The following is a 24,804-nucleotide window of genomic DNA, read 5'->3' on the forward strand; positions in this document are numbered from 1 at the left end:
AACAGCGGGCTCACAGTCTAGAAGGGGGGGACAGACGACAAAACAAGACATATTAACAAAATAAAATAAATAGAATAGTACATATGTACACGTAAAATAGATAGAGTAATAAATCTGTACAAACATATATACAGGGGCAGTGGGGAGGGGAAGGAGGTAGGGCGGGGGGGGATGGGGAGGAGGAGAGGAAAAAGGGGGCTCAGTGTGGGAAGGCCTCCTGGAGGAGGTGAGCTCTCAGTAGGGCTTTGAAGGGAGGAAGAGAGTTAGTTGGGCAGATGAGGGGAGGGAGGGCATTCCGGGCCAGGGCCAACTTGTACTTCCCAAGCGCTTAGTACAGTGCTCTGCACACAGTAAGCGCTCAATAAATACGATTGATGATGATGATGATGATGATGACGAGGCCCAGTGAGGAGATTAGCGGCAGAGGAGCGGAGGGTGCGGGCTGGGCTGGAGAAGGAAAGAAGGGAGGTGAGGTAGGAGGGGGCGAGGGGATGGATGGATGGACAGCCTTGATTATTCCCTTCTAGACTCTGAGCCCGCTGTCGGCAGGGATTATCTCTCTTCGTTGCCGAACTGCACTTCCCAAGCGCTTAGTCCAGTTCCCCGCACGCAGAAAGCGCTCAATAAATACGACTGAACGAACCCACATCCTGTGACTCTTATCACTAGGCCCCGCTGCTTCCTTGAGAAGCACGAGCCTGTCTGTGTGCCTCTGTTTTTCCCATTCTATCCCTTTCCTTCCCCATTCTGACAATTCCTCGATGATAACTGATAATGACGATTCCTTACTGTGTGCTCTGCACACAGTAAGCGCTCAATAAATACGATTGATTGATTGATAAGGACAAAAAAGAGCGTGAGAGTCACTGTCAAAACATCCCATGATGTCAAAGGCCCGACAGCTTGAGCGAAGGTGCTTTAATCAGCGGGCTGCCTTCGTGACAACGAGCTCTGGCGTCTCCGGTTATTTATGGTCTCCTGACGCGGAAACATAAAGCCCTGCTCTGTCGAGGCCTCAAATGAAAGTGTGTGAGGACCCTTCAGGGTATTTTAATATCCTCATATTGACAGAAGATAGAGGAGGTAAGCCGGGACGGGGAACAGGAAATGATTCGGGGATTTCATTTGGGTCGTTGACAAAAGGATTTCCAACGTCAAGGTTTAACAGATGGTGGGCAAGAGCCACTGCTTCCGAGGAGTCCGAGGGTCGGAGCGCTGTGCGCAGCAACCGACGCGCTATGGACCTCGGCCTGGCGTCTAATTAATAAGTCAACCGGAGGGCGGTGGAAATCGTTCCCGCGGCCTTGATCGAGGAACACGGGAAAAGGGAGGTTTTCAAGTTTATGCGAATTTAAACCATGGCACCGAGGCACCAAGGGCCTCGCAGCGAAGTGCGCGGTTCTAATCCCGGCTCCACCGCCTGTCTTCTGGGTGACCTTGGACAAGTCATCATCATCATCAATTGTATTTATTGAGCGCTTACTATCATCATCAATCGTATTTATTGAGCGCTTACTATGTGCAGAGCACTGGACTAAGCGCTTGGGAAGTACAAATTGGCAACATATAGAGACGGTCCCTACCCAACAGTGGGCTCACAGTCTAAAAGGGGGAGACAGAGAACAAAACCAAACATACTAACAAAATAAAATAGAATAGATATGTACAAGTAAAATAGAGTAATAAATATGTACATACATATATATATATATATATATATATCCATCCCCCCATCTTACCTCCTTCCCTTCCCCACAGCACCTGTCTATATGTATATATGTTTGTACATATTTATTACTCTATTTATTTATTTATTTATTTTATTTGTACATATCTATTTATTTTATTTTGTTAGTATGTTTGGTTTTGTTCTCTGTCTCCCCCTTTCAGACCGTGAGCCCACTGTTGGGTAGGGACTGTCTCTATATGTTGCCAATTTGTACTTCCCAAGCGCTTAGTCCGGTGCTCTGCACATAGTAAGCGCTCAATAAATACGATTGATGATGATGATGATGATATACAGGTGCTGTGGGGAAGGGAAGGAGGTAAGATGGGGGGATGGAGAGGGGGACGAGGGGGAGAGTCACTTCATTTCTTGGGGCCTCAGTGCCCCCATCTGTAAAATGGGGATTAAGAGTGTGAGCCCCATGTGGGACAGGGACTGTGTCTAATCAGATTAAATTGTATCTGCCCCGGTGCTTAGAACATTCATTCATTCAATTAATCGTATTTATTGAGCGCTTACTGTGTGCAGAGCACTGGACTAAGCTCCTGGGAAGTACAAGTTGGCAACAAAGTGCTTTGCACATAGTAAGCACTTCAGTACCAGTGCTTAGTACAGTGCCTCACACATAGTAAGCACTTAACACCATAATCATTATTACAATCATTATTAATAATAATAACAATAATAATAATTATGAAGTGGAGAGATCTTGGGCCTGGGAATCAGAAGGACCTGGGTTCTAATCCTGGCCTACCTCACATCTGCTGGGTGACCTTGGGTAAGTCATTTCAGGCTCAGTGGAAAGAGCCCGGGCTTGGGAGTCAGAGGTCATGGGTTCTAATCCCAGCTCTGCCAGTTGTCAGCTGTGTGACTTTGGGCAAGTCACTTAACTTCTCTGTGCCTCAGTTACCTCATCTGCAAAATGGGGAGTAAGACTGTGAGCCCCCCGTGGGACAACTTGATCACCTTGTATCTACCCCAGCGCTTAGAACAGTGCTTTGCACATAGTAAGCACTTAATAAATGCCATTATTATTATTAAAGAGCCCGGGCTTGGGAGTCAGAGGTCATGGGTTCTAATCCCGGCTCCACCCCATGTCTGCTGTGTGACCTTGGGCAAGTCACTTTATAATAATGTTGGTATTTGTTAAGCGCTTACTATGTGCCAAGCACTGTTCTAAGCGCTGGGGTAGATACAAGGTCATCAAGTTGCCCCACATGGGGCTCACAGTCTTCATCCCCATTTTCCAGAGGAGGGAACTGAGGCCCAGAGAAGTGAAGTGACCTGCCCAAAGTCACACAGCAGACAAGTGGTGGAGGCATAATTAGAACCCACGACCTCTGACTCCCAAGCCCGGGCTTTTTCCACTAAGTCATGGTGCTGCTCTTAACTTCTCTGAGCCTCAGTTCCCTCATCTGTAAAATGGGGATTAAGACTGTGAGCCCCCGTGGGACAACCTGATCGCCTTGTATCCCCCTCAGTGCTTAGGACGGTGCTTTGCACAGAGTAAGCGCTTAACAAATACTATTATTATTATTATTATTATTATTATCTCACTTCTCTGTGCCACAGTTACCCCAACTGTAAAATGGGGATTAAGACTGTGAGGCCCATAGGGGTCACGGACTGTGTCCGACCTGATTATTTTGTATCCGCTCCAGTGCTTAGAACAGTGTCTGGCGCAGTAAGTGTTTAATAGATTCTCCCCCTTTTAGACTGTAAGCCTACTGTTGGGTAGGGACTGTCTCTATATATTGCCAACTTGGACTTCCCAAGCGCTTAGTACAGCGCTCTGCACACAGTAAGCGCTCAATAAATACGATTGATGATGATGATGATGATGATAGATACCATCAATGAAAAAAAAAGGTCCAGTCATGAGTCCTGTCCCTGATAATCTACCACAAACATGAGCTGGTCTATTTCCCCACGCATCTCGGCCCGAGGGGCTGTGTCGTGATCGAATCCTAATCGGAATCTAATCTCCCGGCGGGTTTCCAGGATGGATTCAAGAGGTTCTGGGAAACAAACACCCACTTCCTCTAAACGAGGATCGACCGGACCCTTCGGTGAAGTCCCCCGACCCCATGATCTACCGCTTTTTTGCATATTTATGACTCTAGGTTCCCTCCTCTGAGCATATGGCTGGGAATTGTCGGTTCACTTTTAATAACATCTTGAGTTTTTACAGCACGTGGTGACTTTTCCAAGTGTTTTCCTATTGACTACCTAGTTAATAATAATAATAATAATGATAATGGCATTTATTAAGCACTTGCTATGTGCAAAGCACCGTTCTAAGCGCTGGGGAGGTTACAAGGTGATGAAGTTGTCCCATGGGGGGCTCACAGTCTTCATCCCCATTTTCCAGATGAGGGAACTGAGGCCCAGAGAAGTGAAGTGACTTGCCCAAAGTCACACAGCTGACAAGTGGCGGAGCCGGGATTTGAACCCATGACCTCTGACTCCAAAGCCCGGGCTGCTTCCCCTAGTTATCTTCAAACATCCCTGTGAGGTATGAGGGGGCATTCAATTGATGACTGAGCCCCCTCCTTCCTCTCGCCCTCCTCCCTCTCCCCATCCCCCCGGCCTTACCTCCTTCCCCTCCCCACAGCACCTGTATATATGTATATATGTTTGTATGGATTTATTACTCTATTTTATTTGTACATATTTATTCTATTTATTTTATTTTGTTAATATGTTTCGTTTTGTTCTCTGTCTCCCCCTTCTAGACTGTGAGCCCGCTGTTGGGTAGGGACCGTCTCTATATGTTGCCAACTTGTACTTCCCAAGCGCTTAGTCCAGTGCTCTGCACACAGTAAGCACTCAATAAATACGATTGAATGAATGAATGAATGAATGAAATACGTATTTATTACTCTATTTTATTTGTACATATTTATTCTATTTATTTTATTTTGTTAATATGTTTTGTTTTGTTGTCTGTCTCCCCCTTCTAGACTGTGAGCCCGCTGTTGGGTAGGGAGCATCTCTAGATGTTGCCAACTTGTATTTCCCAAACGCTTAGTACAGTGTTCTGCACACAGTAAGCACTCAATAAATACGATTGAATGAATGAAATATGTATTTATTACTCTATTTATTTATTTAATTTGTACATATTTATTCTATTTATTTTATTTTGTTAATATGTTTGGTTTTGTTCTCTGTCTCCCCCTTCTAGACTGTGAGCCCACTGTTGGGTAGGGACCATCTCTATATGTTGCCAATTTGTACTTCCCAAGCGCTTAGTACAGTGCTCTGCACACAGTAAGCGCTCAATAAATACGATTGAATGAATGAATTACCATTTTATCCACGCATCATCTTTGTGAGTTAGGGAGAGGCAGGAGTTATTTCCATCTTATAAATGAGTAAACAATCACAGAGAGGTGAAGTAATTTGTCTGAGTTCACACAGGAAGCTGGCGGCCGTTAGGACTCGAACTCAGACCTCCTGACGCCAAGACGTGTTCTCTTTCCACTAGACCGTGCTGGTTAATTATCTAATAAGGACATGGACTGCTGAGTTAATGAATCAAATTCACAAATCACGTGAGGGGGTGGAAGGAGTATTAAATGTGAAACCCGATGCCAATCCAGATGATGATAACTGTGTTTTTCTGGCTTTTCCAGGGAAGGCTGTTGCTTTCCTTACGGAACTTGAAATATGGTCTTTTCATTAGCCAACAACTAAAGAAACTTCAATCAATCAATCAATCAATCAATCAATCGCATTTATTGAGCGCTTACTGTGTGCAGAGCACTGTACTAAGCGCTTGGGAAGTACAAGTTGGCAACATATAGAGACAATCCCTACCCAACAGTGGGCTCACAGTCTAGAAGGGGGAGACAGAGAACAAAACCAAACATACTAACAAAATAAAATAGAGTAGATATGTACAAGTAAAATAAATACATAGAGTAATAATAAATAGAGTAATAAAATAATTATAATAATATAATGATACAATAGTAAAATAGAGTAATCTAAAGAAACTTCGCAGATTGACAAAAGAAAAATTGAATAACCTTGTAAATGATTATCTTGCACTTATCCCAGTAATTAGAGAAGCAGCGTGGCTCAGTGGAAAGAGCCCGGGCTTTGGAGTCAGGGGTCATGGGTTCGAATCCCAGCTCCTCCACATGTCTGCTGTGTGACCTTGGGCAAGTCACTTAACTTCTCTGCGCCTCAGTTCCCTCATCTGTAAAATGGGGACGAAGACTGTGAGCCCCACGTAGGACAACCTGATCACCTTGCATCCCCCCCAGCGCTTAGAACAGTGCTTTGCACATAGTAAGCGCTTAATAAATCCCATCATTATTATTAGTATTATTATTAATTAGAGAAGCAGCATGGCTCAGTGGAAAGAGCCCGGGCTTGGGAGTCAGAGGTCATGGGTTCGAATCCCAGCTTCTCCACGTGTCTGCTGTGTGACCTTGGGCAAGTCACTTGACTTCTCTGCGCCTCAGTTCCCTCATCTGTAAAATGGGGATGAAGACTGTGAGCCCCACGTAGGACGGCCTGATCACCTTGCATCCTCCCCAGCGCTTAGAACAGTGCTTTGCACATAGTATGCGCTTAACAAATGCCATCGTTATTATTAATTAGCAGAGTGCTGGCTCCTGATAGATACCATTATTAGTATGAGAAGCAGTGTGGCTCAGCGGCAAGAGCCCGGGCTTGGCAATCAGAGGTCCTGGGTTCGAATCCCCGCTCCACCGCCTGTCAGCTGTGTGACTTCGGGCAAGTCACTTCACTTCTCTGGGCCTCAGTCCCCTCATCTGTAAAATGGGGATTTGTGTGCCCCACATGGGACAACCTGATCACCTTGTATCCTCCCCCCAGCGCTTAACAAATGCCATTATTATATTACATTATTACTATCAGGAGTAATAATAATTACGGTATTTGTTAAGCGCTTACGATGTGCCAAGCACTGGAAGGTAAATACAAGGCTTGGCCCCGGGTGGGGCTCACAGTCTTCATCTCCATTTTACAGACGAAGGAATTGAGAGGCACAGAGAAGTTAAGTGGCTTGCCCAAGCTCACACAGCAGACGGAGTGGTGGAGCCAGGATTAGAACCCACATCCTCTGACTCCCAAGCCTGTGCTCTTTCCACTAAGCCACACTGCTTGACAATATAAAGGACAGATGATTTGGTTTTGTTCTCTGTCTCCCCCTTTTAGACCGTGAGCCCACTGTTGGGTAGGGACCGTCTCTATATGTTGCCAACTTGGACTTCCCAAGTGCTTAGTACAGTGCTCTGCACACAGTAAGCGCTCAATAAATACGATTGATTGATTGATGATTCATTTTTTCACGGAGCTAATAATTCAGCAAAGACTGCTAGGGATCAGAGGATACGCCGCCCGAATTTGGTCTTCAAAACCAACATCTTTGGTCTCATTTTATATGGTCTTTGTCAAGCCCTGACAATGCGCCAAGCACTGTACTAAGCGCTGGGGTAGATACAAGATCATCATCATCATCAGTCGTATTTATTGAGCACTTACTGTGTGCAGAGCACTGTACTAAGCACTTGGGAAGTACAAGTTGGGGAGGGGAATTAGCTCAAATGGTAGAGTGCTCGCTTAGCATGTGCGAGGTAGCGGGATCGATGCCCGCATTCTCCAAATTTATGAGAAGCAGCGGGGCTCAGTGGAAAGAGCCCGGGCTTGGGAGTCAGAGGTCATGGGTTCGAATCCCAGCTCTGCCAATAGTCAGTTGTGTGACCTTGGGCAAGTCACTTAACTTCTCTGGGCCAACAAAACCAAACATGGAGACAGGTGTCAAGTCGTCAGAACAAATAAGAATTAAAGCTAGATGCACATCTTTAACAAAATAAATAGAACAGTAAATATGTAAAAGTAAAATAGAGTAATAAATCTGTACAAACATATATACAGGTGCTGTGGGAGGGGAAGGAAGTAGGGCGGGGGGAATAGGGAATGTCTCTATGTGTTGCTGACTTGTACTTCCCAAGCGCTTAGTACAGTGCTCTGCACACAGTAAGCGCTCAATAAATAGGATTGATTGATTGACTGATTGAGAGGAAAACGGGGGCTCAGTGTGGGAAGGCCTCCTGGAGGAGGTGAGCTCTCAGTAGATCTTTGAAGGACTTTGGGCAAGTCACTTCACTTCTCTGGGCCTCAGTTCCCTCATCTGTAAAACGGGGATTAAGACTGTGAGCCCCCCGTGGGACAACCTGACCACCTTGCATCATCATCATCATCATCATCAATCGTATTTATTGAGCACTTACTATGTGCAGAGCACTGTACTAAGCGCTTGGGAAGTACAAATTGGCAACATATAGAGATAGTCCCTACCCAACAGTGGGCTCACAGTCTTAAAGGGGGAGACAGAGAACAAAACCAACCATGCAGCGCTTAGAACAGTGCTTTACACATAGTAAGTGCTTAATAAATGCCATCATTATTATTATTGAGGAAGAGAGCTAGCTTGGCGGAGGTGTGCAGGAAGGGCATTCCATCATTCAATCGTATTTTTTGAGCGCCTACTGTGTGCGGAGCACCGTACTAAGCGCTTGGGAAGTACAAGTTGGCAATATATCGAGACGGTCCCTACGCAACAACGGGCTCTCTCAGTCTAGAAGGGGGAGACGGACAACAAAACAAAACATGTAGACAGGTGTCAAGTCGTCAGAACAAATAGAATTTAAGCTAGATGCACATCTTTAACAAAATAAATAGAATAGTAAATATGTACAAGTAAAATAGAGTAATAAATCTGTACAAACATATATACAGGTGCTGTGGGGAGGGGAAGGAAGTAGGGCGGGAGGAATAGGGACTGTCTCTATGTGTTGCTGACTTGTACTTCCCAAGCGCTTAGTACAGTGCTCTGCACACAGTAAGCGCTCAATAAATAGGATTGATTGATTGACTGATTGAGACAAAAAGGGGGCTCAGTGTGGGAAGGCCTCCTGGAGGAGGTGAGCTCTCAGTAGGGCTTTGAAGGACTTTGGGCAAGTCACTTCACTTCTCTGTGCCTCAGTTCCCTCATCTGTAAAACGGGGATTAAGACTGTGAGCCCCCCGTGGGACAACCTGACCACCTTGCATCATCATCATCATCATCATCATCAATCGTATTTATTGAGCGCTTACTGTGTGCAGAGCACTGTACTAAGCGCTTGGGAAGTACAAATTGGCAACATATAGAGACAGTCCCTACACAACAGTGGGCTCACAGTCTAAAAGGGGGAGACAGAGAACAAAACCAACCATGCAGCGCTTAGAACAGTGCTTTACACATAGTAAGCGCTTAATAAATGCCATCATTATTATTATTGAGGAAGAGAGCTAGCTTGGCGGAGGTGTGCAGGAAGGGCATTCCATCATTCAATCGTATTTTTTGAGCGCCTACTGTGTGCGGAGCACTGTACTAAGCGCTTGGGAAGTACAAGTTGGCAATATATCGAGACGGTCCCTACGCAACAACGGGCTTTCTCAGTCTAGAGGGGGGAGATGGAGAACAAAATAAAACACGCGCTCTCCAAGGGAGCGGGTGTAGATGGAGAAGAGAAGGGGGCCAAGAACTCAACGTTGAGGGTCCCACACAGTTACGGGGGGCAGAGGAGGAGATGGAGAAGGAGATTGAGAATGAACGACCGGAGAGGTAAGAGGAGAACCAGGAGAGGACGGAGTCGGTGAAGCCAAGGTTGGATAACGTTTCCAAAACATTCACAGTTCAGTGTCCAAGGCAGCTGAGTCGAGGAGGATGAGGATAATAATAATAATGGCATTTATTAAGCACTTACTATGTGCAAAGCACTGTTCTAAGTGCTGGGGCAGTTACAAGGCGATCAGGTTGTCCCTCAGGGGGCTCCCAGTCTTAATCCCGATTTTACAGATGAGGTCACTGAGGCCCAGAGAAGTGATTTGCCCAAAGTCACCCAGCTGACAATTGGCAGAGCCGGGGTTTGAACCCACGACCTCTGACTCCAAAGCCCGGGCTCTTTCCACTGAGCCACGCGGCCGGAGTAGAGCCGTTGGATTTGGGAAGGAGATCCTTGGCGGTTCCCTCTGGAGCGAAGGGGACGGAAGCCAGGTTGGAGGAGGCCAAGGAGAGAATTGGAGGAGAGGAATTCGGGGCAGCAGGTGTAGACAACTCACTCGAGGAGTTTGGAGGGGAATGGTAGGAGGAGATGGGGGTGATAATGCTTTGCACATAGTAAGAGCTTAACAAATGCCAGTATTATTATTATTATTATTATTATAACAATGAGAATTATGGTATTTGTTAAGCAATCAATCATATTTATTGAGCGCTTACTGTGTGCAGAGCACTGGACTAAGCACTTGGGAAGTACAAGTTGGCAACATATAGAGACAGTCCCTACCCAACAGTGGGCTCAGCACTTACTATGTGCCAAGCACCGTTCTAGGTGCCGGGGTAGAAACGAGGTTATTAGGTTAGACACAGTCCCTGTCCCACAAGGAGCTCAGTCTTAATCCCCATTTTAAAGATGAGGTCACTGAGGCACAGAGAAGTGAAGCGGCTTGCCCAAGGTCACCCAGCAGGCAAGCGGCAGAGCCGGGATTAGAACCCCCATCCTCTGACCCCCAAGCCTGTGTTTTTGCCATTGGGCAAGAACCTCCTTCCCTTCCCCACAGCACCTGTATATATGCATATATGTTTGTACGTATTTATTACTCTATTTATTTTACTTGTACATATTTATTCTATTCATTTTATTCTGTTAATATGTTTTGTTTTGTTCTCTGTCTCCCCCTTCTAGACCGTGAGCCCACTGTTGGGTAGGGACCGTCTCTAGATGTTGCCAACTTGTACTTCCCAAGCGCTTAGCACAGTGTTCTGCACACAGTAAGCCCTCAATAAATACGATTGAATGAATGAATTCAATCATTCACTCATCACACAATCATTCAAGCACAGAGAAGCAGCGTGGCTCAGTGGAAAGAGCCCGGGCTTTGGAGTCAGGGGTCATGGGTTCAAATCCCGACTCCGCCAATTGTCAGCTGTGTGACTTTGAGCAAGTCACTTTGCTGGGCCTCAGTTTCCTCATCTGTAAAATGGGGATTAAGACTGTGAGCCCTCTGTGGGACAACCTGATCACCCTGTAACCTCCCCAGCGCTGAGAACAGTGCTTTGCACATAGTAAGCGCTTAATATATGCCATCATTATTATTATTATTATTATGAATGAATTGGGCCACGTTCCTTCTAGATAACTGGAGGAAGCCGTGGGGATAAGGGAGGTTTTTTTTTTTTTAAGATGGGGAAGACATGTTGCCAATTTGTACTTCCCAAGCGCTTAGTACAGTGCTCTGCACATAGTAAGCGCTCAATAAATACGATTGATGATGATGGGTATGTTTGAAAGCAGTGGGGAAGAAGCCATGGAGAGCGAATAGATGAAGTGCAATATAAAAGAGTTGGTAGACACACTCCTTGCCCACCGTGAGTTTTCGTGCCGGCCTCCTCCATTCCATCTTTATCTTGCCGTTCGCTTGTAGCTATTTCTATCTTCCTTTCCTCATCATCGGTGGTATTTATTGAGCGCCTAGAGCTTTTCCAGCTCCTCCTTCCCCCTTCTTCTTGGGACACTGTCCCGACCCACCCCGGAAGACCATCCGTTGGCGCTCCCTGCAAGGAAGTACTACGCGTCTAGTTTCCTTCCCTTTCGTTTCTCGAGACTCAGTTGCCCTCTGTCCTCGAAGCAGGTGATGATGAAGACGTTCCAGTACTTTTGTCATTTCCAGAATTAAGCGCTTAGTACAGTGCTCTGCACATAGTAAGCGCTCAATAAATGCGATTGATGATCTAGGGGCTGGGGGATGGCTGAGAAAGATCTACGGGCAGTCGCTTGAGCACACGCAAAGATTGTCTTTTGTAGTGTGGAGAAGCAACGTGGCTCAGTGGAAAGAGCCCGGGCTTTGGAGTCAGAGGTCATGGGTTCTAATCCCGGCTCCGCCACTTATCAGCTGTGTGACTTTGGGCAAGTCACTTCACTTCTCTGGGCCTCAGTTACCTCATCTGTAAAATGGGGATTAAAACCGTGAGCCCCATGTGGGACAACCTGATCACCTTGTATCCACCCCCCCCAGTGCTTAGAACAGTGCTTCGCACACAGTAAGCGCTTAACAAATACCACCATTATTATTCTATATGTTGCCAACTTGTACTTCCCAAGCGCTCAGTACAGTGCTCTGCACACAGTAAGCGCTCAATAAATACGATTGACTGATTGATTATTATTATTATTTACCAATTACATAACAGGAGACAAAAGGACCCCAAACGGTTCTACCTTTCCAAAAAACATACCTTTATTTCAATTTACGGGCTTGGGAAATTTTTTCAACATCGTACAAAAATAGATACCGAAACTGTTTCATAACTACTCTCCCCTAACCGGTGGAGCAAACGACTATACCGGCATATAAAACCGACGAGGAAGCTACAGACGGGGACTTGGGGGGCCATCCATAATGCAACTAATTCAGAGCCCACGGGGAGACGCGGAAGCCGCTTGTGACGACGACCTGAAAAACCTGAAGATTAAAAAGACAAGCCGCACGTCTTCCACCCCGGCCACCCCGTTAACGCCGTTATCAGTTCGTTAACCATACGGGTGGTCGCTTGAGGAAATCACAGGCCACAAATGAGCCAGGGGCTAAACAAAATCCGGATACCAAAAGGAACAGGGACTAGCTCTGCTGTCCTTATACGCATCTCTAAGACCGGAGTTACAGAAGAATTCCACCACTCCAGCCGAAACTCGGTGGCGTTGTACTGAATTTATCGAGGAACACGGTAATGTACCGACAGCAGCTATGATGTGGTTACCTAAAGTTATTAGAACTGTTCAAATTCATCCCGAATAACCAAAATCACTTGAGGCAAATGATTTGCTCCACTTCAGCGACCGGGAACGGTCTGAAGAGGGTGAATCTCGCCAGTGGACATTTATCAAAGTTCCCACTTCTAGCGCAGGGATAGCGCTGAAAACCTGGCTCAACATCCAACCGCGATGGATCGAAGCTTGGCGGCTTCCCTCTCGATGCAGCTCGGGATGTTGAAACTTTTACATTTTACTCACAGAAACGATCCAAGCTTGGACAAAGATACCCCCCGCAGTGGCTAGCAGTCTCTTGAACTTAAAATTCCAACACAGGGCTTAAGAAGTAGACGTGATGAACAATTTCTCTCCCAACCCCCTCTAAAACATCAGCGCCGTTCTGACACGACAAAGTGATAAACACAAACGAGAGACTAACTGACGGCGAGAGCAGTGACATTCACGACGATAGGAAAAAAGGTGAATTTCTTGCTCCTAACTTCTGTCACGTATGAGCGAGACAAGGATGTGTGATGGGCTCAGATGAACCGGTCGAGTTCTAGATAACGCTTCTCTTTACTTCTTCACTTTGACTTTTACCTCATAAGATCCGGGTCCATGCGTCACTTTCTATAGCCTGGGAAGGAACAAAAGTCTTGTTCTATAGGAGGGGAAATTCCAATCCCGGTCTTAGGTCCGGACCTTCAAACTCGGGAAGTTTCCCATCAGTTCACCCGCGAGGGACTCGTCAGCTTCATGCAGGACTTTGAGGAAGGTTTCCACCTATGAGGGAAAGTCAATCAGTCGATCAATCGCATTTGGGTGCTTACTGTGTTAAGAGAGCACTGTACTAAGCACAATTCAGCAGTATGACCGAGTTGGTAGACACGTTCTCTGACCACAAAGCGCTTCCTTAGAGTTTAGAGGAGGAGACAGACATTAATATAAGTAAATTACAGATATTAACGTAAGTGCTGTGAGGCTGGGCGAGGGGAATAAAGGGAGATAGTAGAGAGTGAGAGAAGAGGAAATGAGAGCTTAATCAGGGAAGGCCTCCTGGAGGAGATCAATCAATCAATCAATCGTATTTATTGAGCGCTTACTGTGTGCAGAGCACTGTACTAAGCGCTTGGGAAGTTCAAGTTGGCAACATATAGAGACAGTCCCTACCCAACAGTGGGCTCACAGTCTAAAATGTGCTTTCAGATGTGCTTTCAGTAAGGCTTTGAAGTGGGGGAGAGTCACTGTCTGTCAGATATGAAGAGGGACGGCGTCCCAGGCCAGAGGCAGGATGCGGCCGGGGGGTCGGCGGTGAGACAGAAGAGATGGAGGTATGGTGAGAAGGTTGGCTTTGGAGGAGCAAAGTGTGCGGGCTGGGGTGCAGGATGAAAGCAGCAACGTGAGGTAGGAGGGGGCAAGGAAACTGAGTGCTTTAAAGCAGATTGGAAGAAGTTTCTGTGAGGTGAATGGGTAACAACTGGAAGTTCTTGAGGAGTGGAGAACATGGTCTGAACGGTATGTAGACAAACGATCCGGGCAGCAGAGTGAAGTATGGACTGGAGGGGGGAGAGACAGGAAGGTGACAAGGAGGCTGATACAGTAATCGAAGGGGGAAAGGATAAGTGCTTGGATTCACACGGCTCGGATTCACACGGTAGCAGGTTGGAATGGAGAGGAAAGGGTGAATTTTAGCCACACCGTGAGGACTTAGTGCCAGATTGAATATGTGGGTTGAATGAGAAAGATGAGTCGAGGGTAACGTCAAGGTTATGGGCTTGTGAGAGAGGAAGGATGGTGGTGTCTGTCAAAAGGGACAGGAAAATTGGGGGGAAGACAGGGTTTGGGTGGGAAGATAAGGAGTTCTGTTTTGGACATGTTAAGTTGGAGGTGACGGGAGGACATCCAAGTAGAGATATCGAAGGCAGGACCTGTGAGAGATCGGGGCTGGAAATGTAGATTTGGGAATCATCCGCATACAGGTGGTAGTTGAAGCCATGGGAGTGAATGAGTTCTTCAAGGGAGTGGGTGTAGATGGAGAAGAGAAGGGGACCCGGAATTCCCCACTGAGGGACCCCCACAGTTAGGAAGCGGGAGGCAGAGGAAGAGCCGACAAAAAAGCCTGTAAAAGAACAGCCAAAGAGATAAGAGAAGGAGGTGACAGGCGACGCGGAGGTGAGATGGTGTTTCCAGAAGGAGTTGGTCGAAAGTGCCGAAGGCCCCCAGAGATCGAGGAGGATTACGACAAAGTAGAGTCCGTTGGATTTGGCAGAGACGAGATCATTTGGGATCTTTGAGAGGGCAGTTTCTGGGGAGCGGAGGGGACGGAAGCCACATTGGAGGGGATCACGGAGAGAACTGGAGGAGAGGAACTTGAGACACTGGGTGCGCTCAAGAAGTTTGGAAGGCTGGGAGGAGGGAGACGGGGTGATAACTGGAGGGAGTGCTGGGGTCAAAGGAGGGTTGTTCTAGGATAGAAGAGACGTGGGAATGTTTGAAAGCAGTGGGGGGAAAAGGCTTCACGGACCAAACAGTCGATAATCAAGTCAATAGTCACTAGAGCCAAATCCCTGACACACTGGGATTCCTTCACTATCAAGCTTGAGGCCAGTGAACTCAGGTAGAGGGAAAGTTGGCCTGAGGCTTCCTTTGGTTCATTTTGATATTTAAAGTTAATTCATTAACTCCCAGGGATTTCCCTACAGAACGATAACAATAACGTTGATAATAATCGTGGTATCTGTTAAGTGCTGACTACGTGCCAAGCTTTCTTCTAAGCACCGGGGTAGATTCGGGAAAATCAAGCCCCACGTGGGACTTCACAGTCTAGGGGGAGGGAACCTGGGTATCGAACACCCATTTTTCAGATGAGGAAACTGAAGTCGTGAGAAGTGAAGTGATTTCACCCAGGAGGCGGGGCCGGAGCAGGGATTAGAACCCAAATCCTCTGATTCCCAGGCCTGGGCTTTCTTTTTCAATGGGTCTTGCTGCTTCTCACCCTGCCCTACGGCAAAAATGGATTCCCTGCCCCACCTGGAGTTCTCCACCTGAGGGGTGACACAGAGTCGGTTCCTTTTACCCACGAAACAACCTGCTGAAGTCCCAAATAAGGACCCTCAAGTTTTCCCCTCACACTCGTATTCACTCCGTAATAATAATAATAATAATGATGGCATTTATTAAGCGCTTACTATGTGCAAAGCAATGTTCTAAGCACTGGGGAGGTTACAAGGTGATCAGGTTGTCCCACGGGGGGCTCACAGTCTTCATCCCCATTTTACAGATGAGGGAACTGAGGCACAGAGAAGTGAAGTGACTTGCCCCAAGTCACACAGCTGACAAGTGGTGGAGCTGGGATTTGAACCCATGACCTCTGATTCCAAAGCCGGGCTCTTTCCACTGAGCCATGCTGCTTCTATAATGGCATTTATTAAGCGCTTACTATGTGCAAAGCACGGTTCTAAGCGCTGGGGAGGTTACAAGGTGAGCAGGTTGTCCCCTGGGGGCCTCACAGTCAATCCCCATTTTACAGATGAGGGAACTGAGGCACAGAGAAGTGAAGTGACTTGCTCAAAGTCACACAGCTGACAATTGGCGGAGCAGGGATTTGAACCCATGACCTCTGACTCCAAAGCCCGGGCTCTTTCCACGGAGCCACGCTGCTTCTATAATGGCATTTATTAAGCGCTTACTATGTGCAAAGCACTGTTCTAAGCGCTGGGGAGGTTACAGGGTGATCAGGTTGTCCCCCGGGGGGCTCACAGTCAATCCCCATTTTACAGATGAGGGAACTGAGGCACAGAGAAGTGAAGTGACCTGCTCAAAGTCACACAGCTGACAATTGGCGGAGCAGGGATTTGAACCCATGACCTCTGACTCCAAAGCCCGTGCTCTTTCCACTGAGCCACGCTGCTTCTCCGTATTTTAGATGGCATGCCATGGCAATGTTGGAAGAAACGATTTTATACTCATTCATTCAATCGTATTTATTGAGCGCTTACTGTGTGCAGAGCACTGTACTAAGCACTTGGGAAGTACAAGTTGGCAACATATAGAGACGGTCCCTACCCAACAGCGGGCTCACAGTCTAGAAGGGGGAAACGGACAACAAAACAAAACATATGAATAAAATAAACAGAATAGCAAACGTAAACGGTAGGTCTCAACCGAGGAGTACTAGAATGGAAGGTTTCTTTTCTCTTCTTCGTTTTTTAATTGTACTTGTTAAGCGCTTACTACGTGCCAGGCACTGAACTAAGCGCTGGGGTAGATACAAGATACAGTCCAGTTCCTCACGGGGCTCAGAGTCTTAATCTCCCTTATACAGGTGAGGCAACTGCGGCTCAGAGAAGCAAAGCCACTTGCCCAAGGTCACCCAGCCGACGAGTGGGACGAGTCTTCCCAGACTGAGCCCCTTCCTTCCTCTCCCTCTCTCCATCCCCCCATCTTACCTCCTTCCCTTCCCCACAGCACCTGTATCTATGTATATATGTTTGTACAGATTTATTACTCTATTTATTTATTTTACTTGTTCGTATCTATTCCATTATTTTATTTTGTTAGTATGTTTGGTTTTGTTCTCTGTCTCCCCCTTTTAGCCTGTGAGCCCACTGTTGGGTAGGGACTGTCTCTATATGTTGCCAACTTGTACTTCCCAAGCGCTTAGTACGGGTGCTCTGCACACAGTAAGCGCTCGATAAATACGATTGATGATGAGTGGCGGAGCCGGAATTGGAATCCAGGTCCTTCTGACTCCCAAGCCCTTGGTCTTTCCACTAAGCCACGCAGGTGCTTGGGAAATTCAGAATAACCAAATTCATTCGTCCGGTCGTATTCACCGAGCGCTTACTGTGTGCGGAGCACTGTTCTGAGCGCTTGGGAAAGTACAGCACAACAAAAAACAATCAGCCTAGCCGAAGGTCTCCGGTCATGAGAGCAGCGGCTCCTTGGCTGGACCCAAATGAAACGTTCGTACCCCACAGGGAGCTTTACACTCTAATGCGGCAGACAAACATAAAAATATTTACGGGGTAATCAACAGAAGTAATTGAGTGTACTCAGCACCCACGAACCACTACTCGGCGTGGCTCAGTGGAAAGAGCCCGGGCTTTGGAGTCCGAGGTCATGGGTTCAAATCCCGGCTCCGCTACTTGTCAGCTGTGTGCCTCTGGGCAAGTCACTTCACTTCTCTGGGCTTCGGTTACCTCATCTGTAAAACAGGGATGAAGACTGTGAGCCCCATGTGGGACAAACTGATGATAATAATAATAATAATAATAATAATAATAATAATAATAATAATAATAATGATAATAATAAAATGGTGGTATTTGTTAAGCGCTTACTATGTGCAAAGCACTGTTCTAAGCACTGGGGAGGTTACAAGGTGATTAGGTTGTCCCCAGTGAGGCTCACAGTCTTAATCCCCATTTTACAGGTGAGGGAACTGAGGCACAGGGAAGTTAAGTGACTTGCCCGAAGTCACACAGCCGGCAAGCGGCCGAGTCGGGATTTGAACCCCTGACCTCTAACTCCCAAGCCCGGGCTGTTACCCACTAAGCCACGCTGCTTATTATAATGGCATTTGTTAAGCGCTTACTATGTGCAGAGCACTGTTCTAAGCGCTGGGGGGGATACAAGGTGATCAAGTTGCCCCACACGGGCTCACAGTACTAATCCCCATTTTACAGATGAGGGAACTGAGGCTCACCTTGTAACCTCCCCAGCGCTTAGAAGAGTGCTTTGCATATAGTAAGCGCTTAATAAATGCCATTATTATTATTATTATTATTATTATTATTACTCTCTCCACCTCCATAGCATTATTAAGGTCGCATCTCGTCCAAGAGGCCTTCTCCGATTAGTCATCATCATCATCAATCGTATTTACTGAGCGCTTACTATGTGCAGAGCACTGTTCTAAGCGCTGGGGGGGATACAAGGTGATCAAGTTGCCCCACACGGGCTCACAGTACTAATCCCCATTTTACAGATGAGGGAACTGAGGCTCACCTTGTAACCTCCCCAGCGCTTAGAAGAGTGCTTTGCACATAGTAAGCGCTTAATAAATGCCATTATTATTATTATTACTCTCTCCACCTCCAAAGCATTATTAAGGTCGCATCTCGTCCAAGAGGCCTTCTCCAATTAGTCATCATCATCATCAATCGTATTTATTGAGCGCTTACTCTGTGCAGAGCACTGTTCTAAGCGCTGGGGGGGATACAAGGTGATCAAGTTGTCCCACGTGGGGCTCACAGTCCTAATCCCCATTTTACAGATGAGGGAACTGAGGCTCACCTTGTAACCCCCCCAGCGCTTAGAAGAGTACTTTGCACATAGTAAGCGCTTAATAAATGTCATTATTATTATTATTATTATTATTATTATTATTACTCTCTCCACCTCCAAAGCATTATTAAGGTCGCATCTCATCCAAGAGGCCTTCTCCGATAAGTCCTCTTTTCCCCATCTCCCGCTTCCTTCCACATCGTCTATTCTCTTGGATCTGGGATCTCCGGGCATTTGATATTCGCCCCAACCCCACAGCACTTACGCACATATCTATAGATTATAGATTTTAAATTACTTATTTATGTATATTAACGTCTGTCTCCCCCACTACCCTGTAAACCCGTTGTGGGCAGGGAACGCGTCTGCTAATTCTGCTGCTCTGTACTGCACTGAGTGCTTAGTACGGTGCTCTCCACACAGGAAGCGTTCAATAAATGCCACTGGTTGATCGATTGATTGAGGGCTGAGAATAGGTATAAATAAATTCGTTAGTGCAAGATTCGGGTGATGGGTTATACTGCAAAGGATGTTCATTCATTCAATTGTATTTATTGAGCGCTTACTGTGTGCAGAGCACTGTACTAAGCGCTTGGGAAGTACAAGTCGGCGACATATACAGACGGTCCCTACCCAACAGCGGGCTCACAGTCGAGAAGGGAAATGGCCGTGTTGGGAAATGGCAAAGAAGGGCAAGCAGCGATCCGTGCGTGTCGTTTCACTTTCGTGCCCGGAGTAACAGCTGCGGCCTAAACCGCAAAACGAATCGATCGGGAGAGCCGCGTTCTCTTCATTTCATTTAAAGAAGCTTCAATGCTCTCGGGGTATCTCAGTTACCAAGACCTTTCCGGAGGTGTCTTAGACAAACGTCTGAACTGGCCCCGGGAGAGAGTGACTTAAGCAAAGAAAACAACGAAATCAAACAATAGTGAACGCTTAATATTTTGCAACCGTCTCTCCGTTTGCTGACACGTTAAAAGCCCAGATTCTCCATGGAGCTCTGTAAATTTGCCCAGGCTTTGTGAAGGCAAGGATCTCTGGGCGAGAGGCTTAGTTGGAAATATGGACTTAAGACGACGAGTCAATAGCTCTATTAACCCCTCGGCTTCCCCTGCGCCGGTTTATGCCTCCAAGTGAACTCAGGCTGCCCGCAGGCTGAAAATGAGCCAGGCCACTTCATCATCAGCCTCATCTTCGTCAATGGTATTTATTGAGCGCTTACAGTGTGCAGAGCACTGCACTAAGCGCTCGGGAGACCACTACACAACAGAAGCAGCACCAAGGCCTAGTGGAAAGAGAACTCGCCGGACCTGGGTTCTAATCCCAGCTCTGCCGAATGCTTGCTGTGTGACCTTGGACAAGTCACTTCACTGCTCTCCGCTCCTCTGCTGCTAATCTCCTCACCGTACCTCGTTCTCGCCCGTCCCGCCATCGACCCCCGGCCCACATCATCCCCCGGGCCTGGAATGGCCTCCCTCTGCCCATCCGCCAAGCTCGTTCTCTTCCTCCCTTCAAGGCCCTGCTGAGAGCTCACCTCCTCCAGGAGGCCTTCCCACACTGAGGCCCCTCCTTCCTCTCCCTCTCCATCCCCCCATCTTACCTCCTTCCCTTCCCCACAGCACCTGTATATATGTATATATGTTTGTACATATTTATTACTCTATTTATTTATTTTACTTGTACATATCTATTCTATTTATTTTATTTTGTTAGTATGTTTGGTTTTGTTCTCTGTCTCCCCCTTTTAGACTGTGAGCCCACTGTTGGGTAGGGACTGTCTCTATATGTTGCCAATTTGGACTTCCCAAGCGCTAAGTACAGTGCTCTGCACACAGTAAGCACTCAATAAATACGATTGATGACTGATGATGAAGGACTGTGTCCAACCCAATTAACGTGTCTACCCCAGTGTTCAGAACAGTGTTTCACTCAGAACAAGCACTTAACAAATACCACTAAAAAAAAAAAGAGTTGGTAGACACCTTTCCTGCCCACGACGGGCTTACGGTCCAGAGGAGGAGACAACTTTTCAGGGATTTGCGAATCTCCCGTGTTCCCACTCGTAATATCTGCGCTTCGAAACCGCCACATCGGCTATCCGGCTTTCTCCGCCTCCGCCCAATTTATCTCACACACTCACCTCGGTGATGTAGAGAGGAAGGAGATTTTTCAAGGCGCAGGAACACTTCCGTTTACTGAGATATCCCCGCTTCAGTCCCTCTGCTACGTTCTCCTGAAGACAAGTTAAAAAAGAAATCAAGTTAAGAAACAGTGAAAAAAGAAAAAAAATCAGGAAGCACATGTCCCAGCTAAATCCGATAAATACGTCCAGTCGTGATAAGGGGTTGAGAGGTATGGTTGACATAAGTATGTGTGAAGGACTACATGCAAACCACAAGGGTTGGGACAAATGGCAGGGTGCTAGAAAGCGCCCAATAAATACTCCAGTGCGTAGAATAGTGCTTGGAATGTCGTAAGCACTTAATAAATACCACAATAATAAATCAACACTACTTACTCAATCAATGGTATTGATTGAGTGCTTACTTTGTGCAGAGCACTGTACTAAGTGCTTTAATAATAACAATACCAGGGCAGAAGCTTGTAAATAAAGGCCCGACTGATTAACCAAAGCCTTCCTAGTGATAATATTTATTTGGCTTTCACTTAATAATAATAATAATAATAATAATAATGATGATGGCATTTATTAAGCACTTACTATGTGCAAAGCACTGTTATAATAATAATAATAATAATGATAATGATGGCATTTATTAAGCGCTTACTACGTGGCAAAGCACTGTTCTAAGCGCTGGGGAGGTTACAAGATGATCAGGTTGTCCCACGGGGGGCTCACAGTCTTCATTCCCATTTTCCAGATGAGGTAACTGAGGCCCAGAGAAGTGACTTGCCCAAAGTCACACAGCTGACAATTGGCGGAGCCGGGATTTGAACCCGTGACCTCTGACTCCAAAGCCCGGGCTCTTTTCCACTGAGCCACGATGCAATTAGCTGCACCGAGCGCTCGGGAAAGTACAACGAATGAGAGTTATTATGTTATTTTACATAGGATCCGCTTGACTACTCCAACCTTTGACTGGGCGTAGGAAACACTTCTCCTCACCTTGGTCAGGTCCCGAAAGACGCTGGAAAGAAACTCGCAGGAAACGTCCTTCAGGATTTTCAAATGGAAGTCCATCTCGCCGCCATCGGACCTCTCGGGCTCCCCCGGGTCGGATTCGGTCGCGTTCTCTGCGCTGTTCTGGCAGTCTTCCACATTTTGTAACACCCGAATCAAGCTGCCGACAAGAGGCAAGCCTAACGCACAAATCCATCGACAGAGAGAATTCAAATCAGCGCTTAGAACGGTGCTTTGCACGTAGTAAGAGCTTAATAAATGCCATTAAAAAAAAAAAAATCAGACCGGCAATTTGGGTCTTTCAGCACCTTTCAGAAAACGAGAAACCTTTAACTGAGGTCCAACTCGGGAAATGTTTATTCTGCTTTCTTAAATTCCTGAGCTGCCATTTCCGATTAGCCCAGGAGTCACTTTTTATTTCCTGCAAAGTCGGCTGACCTCTGAGTTGGGAACAGCCGGAGAGGAGAAATCTGTCATCTCTATCGCCCCGGCACTTCCCCTTTTAAATTTCTATAACTGTTCTAGCTGGGGCATCGGTGAAAATACACGCACGGAATCGGCAAGAAAACCAACATCACGATTACGGGAAACGGAGCTGACGAAGTGTAACGGTAAGAGTGGCATTCATTCGTCCATTCAGTCGTGTTTATTGAGCGCTTACCGTGTGCAGAGCGCTGTGCTAAGCGCCTGGGAAGTCCAAGTTGGCAACATGTAGAGACGGCCCCTACCCAACAACGGGCTCACAGTCCAGAAGTGGCAGTGGTCAATAATTCCAGAGTCCTGCAGATGGCTTATCATCAATCGTATTTATTGAGCGCTTACTATGTGCAGAGCACTTAGGACAGGGCAGGCCCCTGGACTTGAAGCAGTATGGCCTAGTGGAAAGAGCCCGGGGCTGGATTACAGGGGACCTGGGTTCTAATCCCCACTCGGCCACTTACCCGCCGGGTGACCTTGGGGAAGTCACTTCACTTTTCTGGCCCACAGTTCCCTCATCTGTATCATCATCATCAATCGTATTTATTGAGCGCTTACTATGTGCAGAGCACTGTACTAAGCGCTTGGGAAGTACAAATTGGCAACATCTAGAGACAGTCCCTACCCAACAGTGGGCTCACAGTCTAAAAGGGGGAGACGGAGAACAAAACCAAACATACTAACAAAATAAAATAAATAGAATAGATATGCACAAGTAAAATAAATAGAGTAATAAATCTGTACAAACATATATACATATATACAGGTGCTGTGGGGAAGGGAAGGAGGTAAGATGGGGGGGATGGAGAGGGGGACGAGGGGGAGAGGAAGGAAGGGGCTCAGTCTGGGAAGGCCTCCTGGAGGAGGTGAGCTCTCAGTAGGGCCTTGAAGGGAGGAAGAGAGCTAGCTTGGCGGAGGGGCAGAGGGAGGACATTCCAGGCCCGGGGGATGACGTGGGCCGGGGGTCGATGGCGGGACAGGCGAGAACGAGGTACAGGGAGGAGAGTAGCGGCGGAGGAGCGGAGGGTGCGGGCTGGGCTGGAGGAGGAGAGAAGGGAGGTGAGGTAGGAGGGGGCCAGGGGATGGATGGACAGCCTTGAAGCCCAGGGTGAGGAGTTTCTGCCTGATGCACAGATTGATTGGTAGCCATTGGAGATTTTTGAGGAGGGGAGTAATATGCCCAGAGCGTTTCTGGACAAAGATAATCCGGGCAGCAGCATGAAGTATGGGCAGCATGAAGTATGGGGATTGCTTCTGTGAGCCCCACGTGGGACAGGGACCGTGCCCAACCCGATTTGCTTCTATCCACCCCAGCGTTTAGTACAGTGCCCGGCACAGAGTAAGCGCTTAACAATTCCCCCGATCAATCCCGGGTCAGCCCTTCGCCTGCGGAATGGGCTCGGGGGAGTCCCTATGCTTCTCTGGGCCTCCTTTGGAAAATGGGGATTCAACACCTGTTCCCACTCTCCGTTTGGACTGTGAGCCCTGGGTAAGACAGGGATTACGTCCGACCCGATAATCTTGCATCTAGTCCAGTGCTCAGCACAGTGCTTGGCACATCTCAAGCACTTAACCAACCCCACGATGATGCTGAAAGACCGTGGGGGCCCCAGTCTGATCCCGGATTGACTCTGACCAAAGCCCCGACCTAATAATAATGATAACAGCGGCACTATTATGATTATGGTAGTTGTTAAGCGCTCACTATGGTGCCAAGCACTGCTCTAAGCACTGGGGTACATCCAAGTTAATCAGTTTGCCCACAGTCCCTGTCCCACATGGGGCTCACCCTCCTAATCTCCATTTTAGAGGCAACGGAGACCCAGAGAAGTGAAGTGACTGGCCCAAGTTCACACGACAGACGTGTGGCAGGGGCAGGATTAGAACCCAGGGCCTTGTGACTCCCAAGTTTGGGCTCTATCCACTAGGGATGTTGCTTCCCAAACTTTATCCTGGCCTTTCTGAAGAGACCTCACCCTAAAGAGGCCTCGTTGGATGAGGGTAACAAGATACCTGTCACCATGTTTTCTTTTGTTCTCTTTCTCCCCCTTCTAGACTGTGAGCCCATTGTTGGGTAGGGACCGTCTCTATATGCTGCCGACTTGTACTTCCCAAGCGCTTAGTACAGTGCTCTGCACACAGTAAGCGCTCAATAAATACAACTGAATGAATGAATAATAATAATAACGGTATTTGTTAAACACTTACTACTGTACTACGCCCAGGGGAGGATACACGAGAAGCAGCGTGGCTCAGTGGGAAGAGCCTGGGCTTTGGAGTCGGAGGTCATGGGTTCAAGTCCCCGCTCTGCCGCTTGTCAGCTGTGTGACTTTGGGC

General features: G+C 47.2%; 1 protein-coding gene across 1 annotated transcript in view; it reads right to left on the reverse strand.

Moving 5' to 3' along the window:
- Window positions 1-12,026: 12,026 nt before the first annotated feature.
- The window catches only part of SAAL1 (serum amyloid A like 1), a 38,752-nt gene continuing 25,974 nt past the window's right edge, over window positions 12,027-24,804 (reverse strand). The window contains exons 11-13 of the mRNA XM_038765356.1: window positions 21,976-22,169; window positions 20,989-21,081; window positions 12,027-13,343 (exon numbers count right to left, since the gene is read on the reverse strand). Coding sequence (XP_038621284.1) covers window positions 13,251-13,343; window positions 20,989-21,081; window positions 21,976-22,169 — 380 coding nt within the window. The 3' untranslated portion in view covers window positions 12,027-13,250. The remainder of the gene's footprint in view (window positions 13,344-20,988; window positions 21,082-21,975; window positions 22,170-24,804) is intronic.

Source organism: Tachyglossus aculeatus, chromosome 22 (assembly GCF_015852505.1).
Source record: "Tachyglossus aculeatus isolate mTacAcu1 chromosome 22, mTacAcu1.pri, whole genome shotgun sequence".
NCBI lineage: Eukaryota > Metazoa > Chordata > Mammalia > Monotremata > Tachyglossidae > Tachyglossus > Tachyglossus aculeatus.